The sequence below is a fragment of the Brachionichthys hirsutus genome, chromosome 11 (genome assembly GCF_040956055.1).
Source record: "Brachionichthys hirsutus isolate HB-005 chromosome 11, CSIRO-AGI_Bhir_v1, whole genome shotgun sequence".
In the NCBI taxonomy this organism is placed as follows: domain Eukaryota; kingdom Metazoa; phylum Chordata; class Actinopteri; order Lophiiformes; family Brachionichthyidae; genus Brachionichthys; species Brachionichthys hirsutus.
The window spans coordinates 6,157,627-6,171,590 of record NC_090907.1 but is presented as its reverse complement, the minus strand read 5'-3'; the positions used below and the strand labels follow the sequence as shown (position 1 = coordinate 6,171,590).

Sequence of the window (13,964 nt, the reverse complement as noted above, 5' to 3'; positions counted from 1 at the left end):
ATGCACCAGTGGCTGGTGATAGGGGGGGGGGGGGGGGGGGTGGGGGGAGGTACAGCAGGGCCAGAGGCCAGCAGGACGGCTAAGTGCTTTTCTCAGTACAAAAACAAAACTTATTAAAAAACAAAACAAAACGATAAGAGACCACACAAGTTCTCTTATTTTGTTCTTTTAAGTCTTCAGTAAATCTTCTGTTAAGGGTTTTGCCAACCGCTCTTTGTTTTCTCTCCTCTTTTTCGGAAAGCTTTTATTTCATAAAAATGGCTGCTGAGCTTGACTTTGGCTGTGTCCACTCTCCGACTGGAACAAAGCAGGAGGGGGTCCAAGGTTAGAGAGGTCGTGAGGTTATGAGACGAGAGGAATGAAGGATGGTCAGGGGAAGCTAGAACTCCCACTCTGAAGGATCCTCTTTACTGGCCGCCTTCTCCAGCCTGTGGATGATGTTGTTGAGGTTTGCCGCTTTCTTCTTCCGCAGATTGTTGTCTCTGGGGTTCCTGCCCGGGCCGGAGGCTGGGATGCTAGTACTAGAGGCGGAGCCACTGGAGGATGCCTCCGTGAGGCCAAAGAGCCCCATGCCACCCTGTCCGCAGCTGGAGCCCGGCCCCATTAAGCCTGAGGTGGTGTAGTCTAACTCGGCAGGGGAGTTATTAGAGCCCCCTGCTTCGGACTCCGCCTCCATGTCGTGGTCTTTGCACGATCCTCTATGATCCTCCAGTCCAATGCCCAATCCCTGGCGCGTCTCCACTGTGCCCTCGGATTCTGTCCCGTCACAGCTGTCTCCTTCTCCTGACTTAGACCCGCGGAGGGAAGGGGAGCCCCGCTCGTTGCCGGGCGCCATCCCCCCAGCCGCCTGGATCTCTTCTATGAAGAGCTCTCGCCTGATGCGCGACCTGGTAGAGAAACACACGGTCACGCTATCAGATGTTATAAAAGGCAATTTATAATGAAAATACATTAAAATAAATATCCACTCCTATACCTATAAGATAATGACCACAACACCGTTTTCCTACACCAGCTGCCCAAACCAGCCTTTTGCTGCACGGCGGGTGAAGCCAAACTAACAATAGATCAATATTCAATAGCGTAACCTCTGCTAAAGCTGACCTGTAATTATGGAACCAGTTGATGACAGTACTGGTCTTCAAGTTGAGTTGGGAGGCCAGCTCTTCAATGGTTTTGGGGGAGGGATAGGGCTTCTGCTGGTAGGCCCGTTTCAGGGCCTCCTTCTCCTCGGGGCCCAGCACCACCCTGGCCTTCTTCAGGTGCTGGTGTCCCGGGCTCTGGGAGCCCTGGATGTAGTCGGTCCCCACTAAGCTTGTGTCCACTGAATGCCCGTCACTCAAGGAGCTCAGACGCCTCTTCATGTAAGCTGGAAGTGACACAAAAAAGAAGCGTGAATGAATAATGGATTTAAAGCTATTCTAACACACTATTCTGGCCATTCTTGTCCACTAAGTGGCGCTGTAGTTTCAGGAATTCAAACAAGGAAAGCCCTCTCTTCCATTTTACAGTGGAACAAGCAGTATTATCCACTCTGGGCACCAGCAGCTGAAAGATGAGCAGCTCGTGGCAGCTTAGCAGGTTGACATTTCCTCAACCCCAATAAACGCTGCCAGATATATTAGTGCTGCAAGAAAAAAAACCTTTGAGCAAGGTTAGCTCGCTCTGAAAAGTTGTGTGCCGCCCAGCAGGCACGAACCACAAGGGTGAGAGATCAACTAGGGTAACTCCAGACCAGGTCCATGTCTTTGCTCTGGGCTCTGCTGCTGGACAGGATCCCCCCCCCCTCCATTAGCATTTGGATGCATTAGTTTAGGGTCAATAATCCAAAGTGAAGTTGAATGGTGGGTAAGCCAACCTAGCCAAGCCTCAAACGCCGTTTTTTTCTGTTCCAGTTTCTTTGCCCTTGTGCACCGTTGTGATATAAAGAGGGTAAAAACTGATCCTGGGTGATTGTGCCTACTGGCGGGTTCAAATATGTGCAACCCATTTCTGTAGAGCGCACAGAATGTGAGCAGTCAGGGGTCACCACGGGGCAGCTGGGAGGACGAGGCTGATCCTTAAGGGCAGCATTCAAACAGGGAGGGGGGGGGGGATAGAGACGGGTGGAGTGACAGAGCGGGGGCCATGGGGTAACAAATGATAAAAAAAAAAACGAGTTTATGGACACTAGTGATTAGCACGATGAAGACGATGATGAAGAGGAGTGCTGATGACTGAGTAAAGCAGGCTCCCGGCAGTCCCCTAGCTGTCACATCCAATACAGTATGTGATGTCTGCAGTCTAGATTAGTACCGACATCACACCAAGACGACTGTGATCTGCACAACATGCTCTGCTGTCCTGCACAAAGGAGACCGCGTGCACAGATCTATGTGCACGTGTAATTAAAAGGCTGCTTCTTGTGAACGTACATACTTACAGTGAAAAACACAATTAGATAACATGAAGGGCGTATCTTTTTTCCTCGGTCTTTTATTATCGTCTCTAAAGACACGGCGCTCTTCTCAACGCACCTTTCTTCTCCAGGCGTTTCATGTCCATGAGTTTCTCCACGCTGTGCGGGTCCTGGAGCCAGAGTTGCATACGCACGAAGGGCTCTCTGCCCTTCAGGCTGAGCTTGTGCCAGGGTTTGGGCCGGGCCAAAAGGTCCGAGACAGAACCTTGTGTCAGACCCAGAATAGTCTCTCCAAACAGACGCTGGCCTGGGGGGGGAAGCGACGGAGGGGTGGAGTGATTCAAAACATTCAATAAGCCAAAGACCAGGAGAAACCAAATCAAGCAGGTGCCCCCCCCCCCCCCGGTACTTACCGAGGTTATTATCAGTCAGCACCTCCTTAACCTTCTTGGTTATGGCATACGTGTCCAGTTCAGGAGACATTGCAACCATTTCCTGGATGCTGAGACCTGAATGGCCAGGCACAGGCAGCGAGGTGCTGAGCAGAGACTCCCCACCAGAGGGATCGTCAGTCAGAGGTTTGAGGCTGGAGGACTGGAAGGAGAGAGGATCCCCAGCAAGACCATTGACGGACTCCTCGGCTGAACTCAGGGGCGACTCGGGCGCTGGGCTGCAGCTGGCCGATGTCTTGGGCGTACCCTCTGCTCAAGCATAACAGGGGGGGAGGGGGGGGGGGGTCACACAGGTCAGAAGATAATTTCACGGCACAAGACTTTCATCTCACCCCCCCCCCCCCTACTGGGTTTGAGGAGGGACTTCAGTCATACTCGATCAATTCATTTAATCCCTGCTAATCAAACAGCAAAGGTTTTGAGCAGGCAGGTTCCTATTATTCCTTCGTCTCCCTGCCTGTCTGTGCAGCTCAGCAGGCTGGAAGAGAGCAGTCATGAGGAGCTGTCAGTGTACATTAGCTGCTGTTTACACCCCCAGAGAGAAAAAAGACACACACACACACGCATACACACACGTGCACGCACGCACACACAAGCAGAGCTGCCATCTGGTGCTGGAAACACTAACTTGTCTGTGACATGACGAACCAGCAGCTTGCTGGCTGACACTACCACAGCACTAAAGATGGAGGGGGGGGGTAACAACAAGCCACTAGCTTTAATCAGGCTTTACGTAATGCTCCGGCGTTACCAAGGAGCCCGGTTGTGTGACCCTACTTACTGCGAGCTGTGTGTGCGCGATTCCTTTACCTTGGTTCTGCGTTTGCTGGCTGTGTGCGTTCTGCCCCTGGTCTCCATTGAGCCACGGCTGCATGCGGAGGTATGTCTCCCTGCTCCTCTGATTCAGCTTGTTCCACGGTTTGTGTCGGGACAGGCTGTCACTCAATATTCCCTGAAACGCACGAGCAGAGAAGGGCTCAGACACGTAGCAAACGAGCAAACGGTAAAAACGGAATACGAAAAACAAGAGCAGGGGACGCGACGTATTTGTTCCCACTCTCATCACCTCTTTTGAGTCCTCCTGGTTGTGATTATCCTCTCCTATCTGGCTGGTTATGGCCCTGCGATGGTCCGTAGGCATGTTGCTCCACCACTGCTCCCTCCAGTAACCCGCTCCTCCGGAACCTCCGGAGCGAGCCGACGCCTCAGAGAAGCGACCCAGTCTCAGGGCTCCGTCCAAGGACATGTCGATCCCCGTGGAAGCCCTGCCCTCCCTCTTGATGCCTGAGCTGAAGTCCAGGATAGGAGACGGGGACGAGGGGGAGGACAAGAGGGAGCTGGGAGGCTTCTTTAGGGAGAGTGCCAGGGGGTTGTAAGGGGGGAGGGGAGCGGTGAGCGAGGAGCTCAGGATGTCCCTGTGAGAAAACGATGCCATGGAGGAGGAAGACGAAGAAGAGGCTTTGAGTATAGGCTCCAGTGCTGCCTGCTGGGCCTCCATCTCTCTGCGAGCCTGCTCTAGGATGGAGCGGATGGCCTCGTCCGATCCGCCGCCCCCCCCACCACCCGTGCTGCCTCCACCCCCTCCTTTCAGTCCCGCATACGAGGGTTGGGCATGGGACAAGTCTGTTGAGGGAATAGCAAAAGGGTCATCAGGAGAAATGCAAACTATAAATGATGTTTAAAGCGTCCTCCTCCAGAGATGACTTACCAGCTTTCTGCACCTGCAGCTCTCGCTTGGCCTGCTCCAGAATCGACTTGATAGCCTCATCTGAACCCGCCTCGGGGGTGCGGATGCGGGCAGTAATGTTACCTGGGAGGAGATGAAGGAGGAACGGGAGGGAGGGCAGGGGGGGAAAAAAAAAAAAGTGTGCCACGTTAAAAAAACGCTGCGATAACCAACAATAAGAAAACCTGCAAGGACGTCAAGTAATTACAACATAACACCGTGTAAAGAACAACACCCCCACCACCGAGCGACAAGGCGGCTGCACCGGGGGGACTCCGGCCCCTCCTGAGCTCACGCATGCAGACGTTTCACAGCAAACGTTCCTCACCGAGCAACGCCACCAACAAGACGCCTAAAGTTCACATGCTGGCTCCTCCCTCTGACGCAGGTCACCGACACCGTGTCGTTACGTTCAGGGCTCAAGGACATCTTTGTCCCTACCAGCTGAAGAACGAAGGGCAACGCTCTCTTCTCCTCACTCACTCCCCCCCCCCCCCATAGATACATCTCATAGCAACACAAACATGCCACACAGACAGGACGTGCTGCGATCTCTGTGTGTGAAGGGGACAGACCTGTGTGTGAAGCTGTATTGGAGAAGGCTCTCCGCTTCGGAACATCTTGAAACACTCGGCTAAGCGGGGGCTGGCCAGAGCCCTCTGTTAAACACAATATACCACACACTGTTACAGCACTCGTGTGTTTCCTTAAAGCTGGAGACTATACGGCTCCCCGTGATGCTCTGCGTATATACGCAATGTGTCCCCTGCTCCCTTCCAATGCATTGATCCTCGCCATCAGAGGCTCCAGTGGAAATCAAACTTCTACCTCTGGCATGAATCTACGAGCGCAGGGAGGCGGGAGATGAAATATTTAATAGCATGTACTATGCAGGCTGCAGCCGTATTTTTAAACACCGACTACGGAGGTAGGTTTTAGTTTTATTTTTTTGCACCAGTGAGACCGCCTTCAATCATAAGTGCCCTGATGCATCAACAAAAGCAGGTTCAGGGTAATCGAATCTACCCGTAGTTAACAGTGCCCCCCCCCAGCTTTCCACATAGTTCGCACCGTTCAATACTATTGACGTGTGAAAGGTTTCTTCATCGACTGAAATGGCGAGGAGCGGCTCGCGGGATCAGCGCGCGACTCGGAAATGGCTCAAAACACACAGGTGTGGGCACAGGATGGGCGTAAGAAAGGAGAGAGGGGAAAATGAAAGGCTAGTTCATATTGACAGGCTAATCAATGGCTCTGTGCAGGGCTGTACACACATACAGACACACACAAACACACACATGCAACACAGACGCACACACACTGCCACGTTTTAAGATACACAGACTCGCCTCTTTGCCGCCCTTGGATGCTGCGCAGTGCGAGGATGTTCTGCTCGTCAGCGAGGAACTGCCTCATCTTGTGGAAGGGCTCCTTCCCTCGGATGGTCAGCTTGTTCCACGGCTTCGGTCGGGCCAGGATCTCGCTGACAGAACCCTGGGACAGCCCCAGCACGTAGTGGCCAAACACACGCTGACCGATGTTGTGTTTGATCAGCTGCTCCTTCACCTGCCGGGCGATCTCCGCCGTGTCCATATCCTCCCCGTCCAAAAGACTTCCCGTGGTGGCGTCAGAGTGACTCGGCGACGGAGACGGGGCACTGCCAGCAGTGCTGCTCCCATTAACAGGAGCCATGTCTGGGCTGGCTGGAGGTGGCTGGGGGCTGCTGGCTGCCAGTGGGATGGCAGCAGACCCAGAGCCAGGGGTGGAAGTAGGGATGGAGCTGAGGGTTGGGGTGAAGGGGGTAAAGAGCAGAGCCCCACTGGGGATACCAGAGGATTCCTGTAAGGCTTTGGAGTAGAATGTCTGGAGCAGCTGCCGCTGAATCAGGGAGTTCAAAGCCAGCTTACCCCCCACCAGGGGGAACACAGGGGAGTAAAAGTCCTGTCCAATGCCCGTAGGTGTGAAAGGGTGCGTTTCGCCGCTGCTGGTGGTGGTGGCAGTGTTGAGGGGGTCTGCATGAGTGCGAGAAAGGGGGATCTGGGAGGAGGCAGGACGAGAGCGAGGGGGAGGCGGGGGCGAGGAAGAGGGGTCTCTGGGCATGGTCGCCTCCTTCGGTGTGGACTCTTCTTTCCCTGTTCGCCTGGCTGACCCTACAAGAAAGGTCAAACACACCATGCATTATGGGGGAGTCAACAAAAAAGGGGTTCCAAAAAAAGAAAGAAAAAAAAAATCCTGACATAAGTTGGAAGTTATCTTAATCAAGTCAAATTGGTGAACTGTTCCTTTTTTGCAAACCCCCCCCTCCTCCGGACAAAGTGCCCATGCATTTGTGATTTCAACCTTTCTTGTAAGCCACAGCCTGAAAAAGCAAAAAAAAAGCAATGGACACTGTGCCACGTCGGCAGATTAGCCCGGCCCAGGGCTCCTTCACGCTGATGCAGGCAAAGAGGAAGTGGAACGGTGTCCTCACACAGCCAGCAGGCGACGGGCGTCCTCTTCCATGCTGCTTTGGTACGTTCCTAAACACTGATCAATTCCATTGCAGTCGCAATTTCACAGACTTAAGTTCATCGGAAATAAAATAAAAAATATCCAGGGAAACAGAAATGCAGCAATAAAACTCCTTGAAAAGATGTTTTTGATGGCTGAACAAAGAAGCAGACGCATGTCATAAAAATAAAAAACCTGTACAGTGTTTGCTGACTCCGAGTGAAGACCTTGTTTCATTGCCTTCCTGAATAGTTAAGGCTCATTAAAGTTTTACATTCACCAAAAATAAATGGAGGGATTAACTATATTGTTACTACGAGCATCCATCCTGATGTTAAGTGCTGGGAGAAACGTTATTCTAATGCATAACCATTGAGATTTAACATGATTGAACAAGACAGTAAACTCCCCTTTCTGTGAATGTTAATCAATTCAAAGCTATTCAGCTATTCAAGCCTTAAGCCATGACATTTCCAACCCATAAACACCGTTGCAGATGGACAGAATCCTGACGCAGGGCCGGTCGTGCGCCGGCCTTATTTCTGTACACTTTGTGGTATTTCAAACACACATTTTCATCCTCTCCAAAAGCAACAACATTTCCTCTACCATAATTGAGCATTTATTTGTATACTGATCACCATATATTATAAATCACAAAAAAAACACAAAGAAATTGTTAAGTATTCTCAGAGAAAAAGAATATATGCATAATTTGCATACCCCTGCCGTAATCTTTTCTGAGCTTAAAGCTTCGTCTAAACTCCCAGGCAAACCGGACTGAGAAGGTTTCACCAGGGCAGTCAGGCGTGTGTTGCTTTAACTATTAACTTAAACACACACACGCACACACATATATATATATATATATATACACACACAGACTTACCGCTGAGTTCAGAGTTGGCAATGCGAAGAGCAGCACTCTCAGACTGAAGACTGCGGTTTCTCTCCAGCAGCAGCACCTCCAGAGGTTTGGCTGAGTCCTAATGGAGGGGGGGGGACCAGTGAGGCAGAAGTTAAAATGAGCCAACCGAAAAGAAGTCTGTGCCGACCTCTCAATTATTAATACAAATGTAGTATATTTAGTAAATTATGTGTCAGAAAAGAAAGACTTTCTGCTGTTGCCACATTCCTAAAGGTAACTTGTGGATGTACCTGCACAGAGTCTGATGTCCCAAACTCCATAGATTTAAGAATACTGAGGAGAGACAAAGAGAACGTCGATATGAACGCCCCACACACACACACACACACACACCAAGCCAATTTATCTGACTCTTTAAGAGTGTAGAAAGGACGGAGGGGCAGGAGACACATTATGAAGCTTGCTTACAAATATTAAACAAAGATGTGCATATCTTGGTTTACATCGTTGAAAACATCAAACGCACGAAATAAAGGCCTGTGCTGCACACGCTCCTCCTGTGTGCCTTCCTCACCTCAACTCCTTCTTCACCTCCTCATAGTCAGCTTGCATCTGCAGCTTCTCCTCCAGCTCCTGTAGATCACAAAGAGATGACATGACACCAGAACAAATGATCATCATAAAAGCCATTCTTGGATCCGAATGTTTCGTGTATTTATTTCAGACGTTTAACCATATAAGCAGAGCAAAGCGAGTAAATACGTGGCTCTAACTACAGCTGGGATCGGAGTCCACAAACAGCAGAACAAACACGAGAACACAGAACTGGTCTTAATCTTAATCCGTTGACTCTGTGGATACCTTGAGCGTGGCGGTCTTGCTGCTGAGCTGCTGCTCCAGCTGTGTGATCTGGGAACTGGTGGTCTCTCGGAGTTTGGTCAGGCCGGCCTGCAGTCTCTGGACATCCTCCACCAGCTGGGCGGTCTCCCTTTCTTTGGCCCTGAGCTCCACCTCCAGACTCGAGTGGGATGCGCCCTCTGACGCTAGCTCCTAAAGGCCAAAGACAATAGCAGTTTCATCGAATAAACAGAATGAAACCTATAGAAGTCGTTACAAAACTACCGGCATGAAAGTCCTGCCTTCAGATTATCTTAATTACGACTACAGCACCCAGAGTTCCTATCGAAGACGGCTGCCGCGCTGCGTGTCGTTATATATCATTTAGAAAGACTCCTCCTCCTCCACAGGCATGACGGTGAGGCTCTGTACTTCTTGTGCAGGTCCAATAAATCAAGTAATCAATGCACCAATCAATCAAGGGATCAATGTCCAATAAATGACAATCAAAACACAGATCAATCAAGTAATCAATGCACCAATCAATCAAGTAATCGATGCACCAATCAATCAAGTAATCAATGCACCAATCAATCAAGTAATCGATGCACCAATCAATCAAGGGATCAATGCACCAATCAATCAAGTAATCAATGCACCAATCAATCAAGGGATCAATGCACCAATCCCCCATTGATCTGTAGACTCCGGTGCCTGAAGCTGAAAGCGTCTGTTCGCCTGTAGCATAAAAAGGTCACGCTGATCTTTACCTTATCAATACATCTCCGTCAGCCAACCGGTAAATCAGTGAAGCAGTGGAGTGTGTTACCGTGTCAGGGCCGGCCTCGTTTGGGCTGCCAAGCTGCTGGGATTGGCTACTCAAGGACAGCCGCTCCCGGAGTGACTCCGCCTCTCTCTGAGCCGCTTCCGCTCGCTGGGAAGAGAAAAGGGCCACTTTGCCATCACGAAGGAAAATCAGGAACGAGAGAGTCTGATATTACCCAACATGGCGAAGCTAACGGCTAATTCAGACTCTGTCACAAGCTCCTTCGGTGTCGTATTCCCCACTTGAAAACCTGCTTAATATTTGTAGATGGTGAGAAAAGACCAACGAGAGAATGCCAGACCTAAAGATGTTCTGTTAAAAAGAGGAAAATGTACCAAATGTACCAAGGCAAGGAAGCCCCCCCCCCCCCCCCCCCTCCTCCTCCAGCATAAACAAACATATATTACAGAATGAAGATATGGAGAAAGAAAAGTATGTGTGGAAGGAACAATGGCCGGGGGAGGATTTATCCTTAAAAGAAAATGACTTGGTTCAAATGGACATGATGCCCCGCCGAGCTGCCGCGCTACAGTCGGGAATCATCGGGCCAACTCGCCATAATTAGGAGTTACAGGGAGCCGATTCCACGGTGCACTTAATTACAACCATATTGAGGGCTGCTATTGACTTGGGTGGGAGTTGGACTGCTAGTCACAAAAGAGAAACCCTGTTTTCCATTTTCTCCTTATAAAAGCGTATAAAGTCTGTGACTGAGCTGGAGGCCATGCTGTCATCCTCCGTAAAGCTCAAATCAGAAGTGTGAATAGTGTGTGTGTGTGTGTGTGTGTGTGTGTGGCATTATAGTGCGCTAACCTTCAAGCTAATATTAACATTACATGCCTATGCTACCCCTTTAGCCACACATCATACTGTTGGGCTAATAATGAATGTTAACAACAATGACATTACCAGATACCACAGGAATATTTACGACAGGCGGGCAGGGGGCAGGCTGGGGGCCTTATTTCTGTTGGTTTAGTAGGTGTGTGATAAACTGGTAAAGCAAACAGCAGACCTCACATTAAAGCTACTCATTTGTTAATATAAGACACTTTATATATTTCATTAACTCAGGAAAGGAGTTTTTAAGGATAATGTTCAGTAGTTTTGGTTTTCTAAAATCATCTTATTTAACAACAAAATACACTAAATATGTGTTAATCCGAGGGGTGGGGAAACACCGACTCATTTTCAATGACTAAATCTCAATCCAGAAAATATAAAAGCAAAGTTAAAACCAGCATCTCGACATTATGTTCGACTGTTTTGTGTGTTTTTTTTATGAGTGAGGCAGCCGGATGGTGAAACGTGAACACAACCGTCCTAAATACGTGCATCGCATTTACCATCCGAGGGAAGCAGCGAGGTGAGAATGGCTGAAGAGGAGCAAAGTGATCTGGGTTTTTTAAATAATGGCTTTATTAACATAAGCATGCGTCCCTAAGCACCTAACGGGGCAGCACTCCTAATCTCGCTGTGTATCCACTATGCAATGACAATAAAGGCTTTCCATTGTTTCTATTCTATATGTTTAAAGAGTAGTCACACACAACAAAGTAGATGACTCGAGATTCATTAGAAATTATTTTACAACTGCGTTACAACCCTTTGAATACGAATTAAATGGCGATTCCCTCCCTGGTTATCTGCCGACTGATGATGTACAATGTTTCAAAAACATGTCGTTTACTTTTTGAAAAATGCAGAGTAAATGCGGCACTCCTCGGAGGCTACCGGTAATCGATATGCATTTGGTGCCAAGTTTTTCAATCAGACAGCAGTTTATGATAACGTAAATACACCACGTCAACAGCTTCAATAAAAAAGGATGAAGCTGCAGTATAATTCTGATGCGATATTGGCAAGTAAACATGTTTTCTATTTGACGTCAGTAACCGACAGTGACGACGAGTTGCCGTGCAGCGCATCTCTTTATTCGGTTCTTCTTACTGGCCACGCAGCCTCTCGTCTGTTTGTGCTACCGTCAGGGTTGGGTTCTTAAATCGTGTGACTGACAAGCCTAAGAAAATAAAACTAGTTGTCGTGTTTGACAAATACCAAGTCAAAGCAGCACCTCTTGTATGAGTGTGCGTTCACGTCGGCGCGCGCAAAATGAAACGCACACTCTGCAGCAGCGACCAGTGTCGGGACAAACAGTCCGGACGACAGAACGCAAAACTTTAAATCACAACAGCCATCAGCAAAGTCTCTCCGGTCATGCTACAGCTGAGGATTAAGCTAAGGAAAACCAATGTTGCCTACTGATGACTGACCTTTCGCTACAGGCTTGTTTATAGTGAACAGTAAAGTCCACTGTAAAGACAACGAGTTGCATTTCACCTCGTTCTGCCTTCTATTTTCCAACTCTCATTATTTTATGTCATCTATGAGCTAGTCCTGCTGACGCTGCTCTCAAAGTTTTAAATCTGAAATTGAAAATGTGCAAAATTCCCCAGGGGCGCGTAGAGCCCCCAGAGAGTCTGAGGTCCCCTCACCACAGTCTCATAAAAACAAACTTGTGGCAAACACTGTGCAGCGCCAATATTTATTGTAATGGAGGAACGTGTCACCCAGTGGAGCTTTGTGGCTTCTCGACGTGTTTTTAATAGTTTTTGGACGACGCTGGAGAGCTAACGGTGCAATAAGGTGCCATATATCACGCCCGCATGCAGAAACAGCACTTGTTAACAGAGTAGATTCATCGGCTGTTTCAGTGTTTAATACATTTGTTGAGACAAACACAGAAAACTAGGTCCTTTAAATCACTTCTACTTATATCAGCAAACACACACGTCATCTCATCTAAGAGAACTCGGTTGCCTTTCTCTGTATTTTAACTACGGTGGGGCCTGGAAAGGCAGACAGTGTGTGTGTGTGTGGGGGGGGGGGGGGGGGGGGGGCTGTAAAAAGGGTGCGGTTGGGTGGTTGAGAGGGGTTACCTGATTGGCTCTTTCCAGGTCTGTCATCACCATCTCGATCTCATCGGCCCTGAGAAAGATATTCAATGTTAGGACAAAGGTTTGGATGGCGGTTTGTAAAGGCTCAGTGAAATACAGCACACAAGTGGAAACAAGGAAAGGACGAATAGACGACAGCGTACACAGAATGCTAGCGCCGTGCCCGTTAAGCTACGATCTAAATGTCACCTTAATCCATCGATTGTGAACTCCACAACCCAAACAGCTTGCATGTGTGTGTACGTATACATGTACTAAGTGTGGTTACATGTAAGCACCCAAACCCAGGCCACACTAAAACAGAGGGATTACATTAATAGAGCTCTAAGTCCTAATACAGCAGACTAATCTGCTATGAAGCTGTGTGATTGTGTCTGACTAATGGTCTGGATGGGAGCCGTGGTTCACCCCTCTCTGGCTAGAGGTCAGACAGCAGGAAGAAGACGTCCACATAACGCCACACATCACTGGACGTAAGGGAACTTTCTTTTCTGACTGACCTGAATACCTGTCAACACAATTTGTAACAAATCATTCACAACGACAGAGTGTCTAAAGTGCTTTGTTTTTATTTATTAATAATGTACACTATTATGTTAGATTTCAGATCTGTTCAGAGACGCTCTCTCGGGTTCAGGTCATGTTTCCAGCTGGGATACTGCGGGGCTTTTCCTAAACCACCTCCCACGTCTTTGTTGTTGCTTCTTGTGATGACTCAGATCGTTACAGACTAAGATCCTACCCCTTTTGCCCCATCCCCATGCTGTCCGGTGCCACGTTGCCCTCCATTTCTCACCCCAGCTATGGTTCTATTTAAGTTTTTTTTGGATGCAGTTTGATGACTTCTAAGACTGCTGCTCAGATGTGTATAATGTGTATAGTGCCGCTGGAAAGAAGGTAAAGAGAACAGAACTGACGGATCACACAACGACTTTTTGGGGGCAGCCTCAGGTAGAAGCATTGAGAAGCGTAGGATGCACCAACGGATGTTTAATTCTTTATTATTCACTTAATACTACTACTACGTAATAGCACATTCTAAACATGCATTTTTATATTGGTGTCATTGGGAAATTCATGTGGAGATTGATAAGGAAACGCGACATAGATTTTGAAAACATGAGGAAGCCAGAGTAAACAAATGCAATGAAGTCCTGACCAAACTCCTTGGTTGGAGTTCAGTGTGGTGCAAAGACGCAGCGTGCGTTCATGTGTGTTTATTTAAGCCATTACTTGTTGATAAGAACACACAGGCGACATTAAAAGCAAAGATACGAGCGCCTATTGTGCACTGCTGGGTCCATTAAGACCTTTTGATTTTGCTGCAATCTTTTGATAGTGAACCCAATAAACCCGGCTGCTTTTGTATTTGTGTGTCACAGTATGAGAAACAGCGTTGTGTCCCATAGA

General features: G+C 48.6%; 1 protein-coding gene across 1 annotated transcript in view; it reads right to left on the bottom strand.

Moving 5' to 3' along the window:
* Positions 1 to 379: 379 nt before the first annotated feature.
* cux1a (cut-like homeobox 1a) overlaps positions 380 to 13,964 on the bottom strand; it is a 53,012-nt gene continuing 39,427 nt past the window's right edge. The window contains exons 9-23 of the mRNA XM_068745132.1: positions 12,537 to 12,585; positions 9,601 to 9,705; positions 8,796 to 8,984; positions 8,509 to 8,567; positions 8,225 to 8,267; positions 7,956 to 8,052; positions 5,926 to 6,726; positions 5,152 to 5,235; positions 4,559 to 4,660; positions 3,917 to 4,473; positions 3,661 to 3,802; positions 2,812 to 3,099; positions 2,517 to 2,705; positions 1,105 to 1,369; positions 380 to 887 (exon numbers count right to left, since the gene is read on the bottom strand). Coding sequence (XP_068601233.1) covers positions 380 to 887; positions 1,105 to 1,369; positions 2,517 to 2,705; positions 2,812 to 3,099; positions 3,661 to 3,802; positions 3,917 to 4,473; positions 4,559 to 4,660; positions 5,152 to 5,235; positions 5,926 to 6,726; positions 7,956 to 8,052; positions 8,225 to 8,267; positions 8,509 to 8,567; positions 8,796 to 8,984; positions 9,601 to 9,705; positions 12,537 to 12,585 — 3,478 coding nt within the window. The remainder of the gene's footprint in view (positions 888 to 1,104; positions 1,370 to 2,516; positions 2,706 to 2,811; positions 3,100 to 3,660; positions 3,803 to 3,916; positions 4,474 to 4,558; positions 4,661 to 5,151; positions 5,236 to 5,925; positions 6,727 to 7,955; positions 8,053 to 8,224; positions 8,268 to 8,508; positions 8,568 to 8,795; positions 8,985 to 9,600; positions 9,706 to 12,536; positions 12,586 to 13,964) is intronic.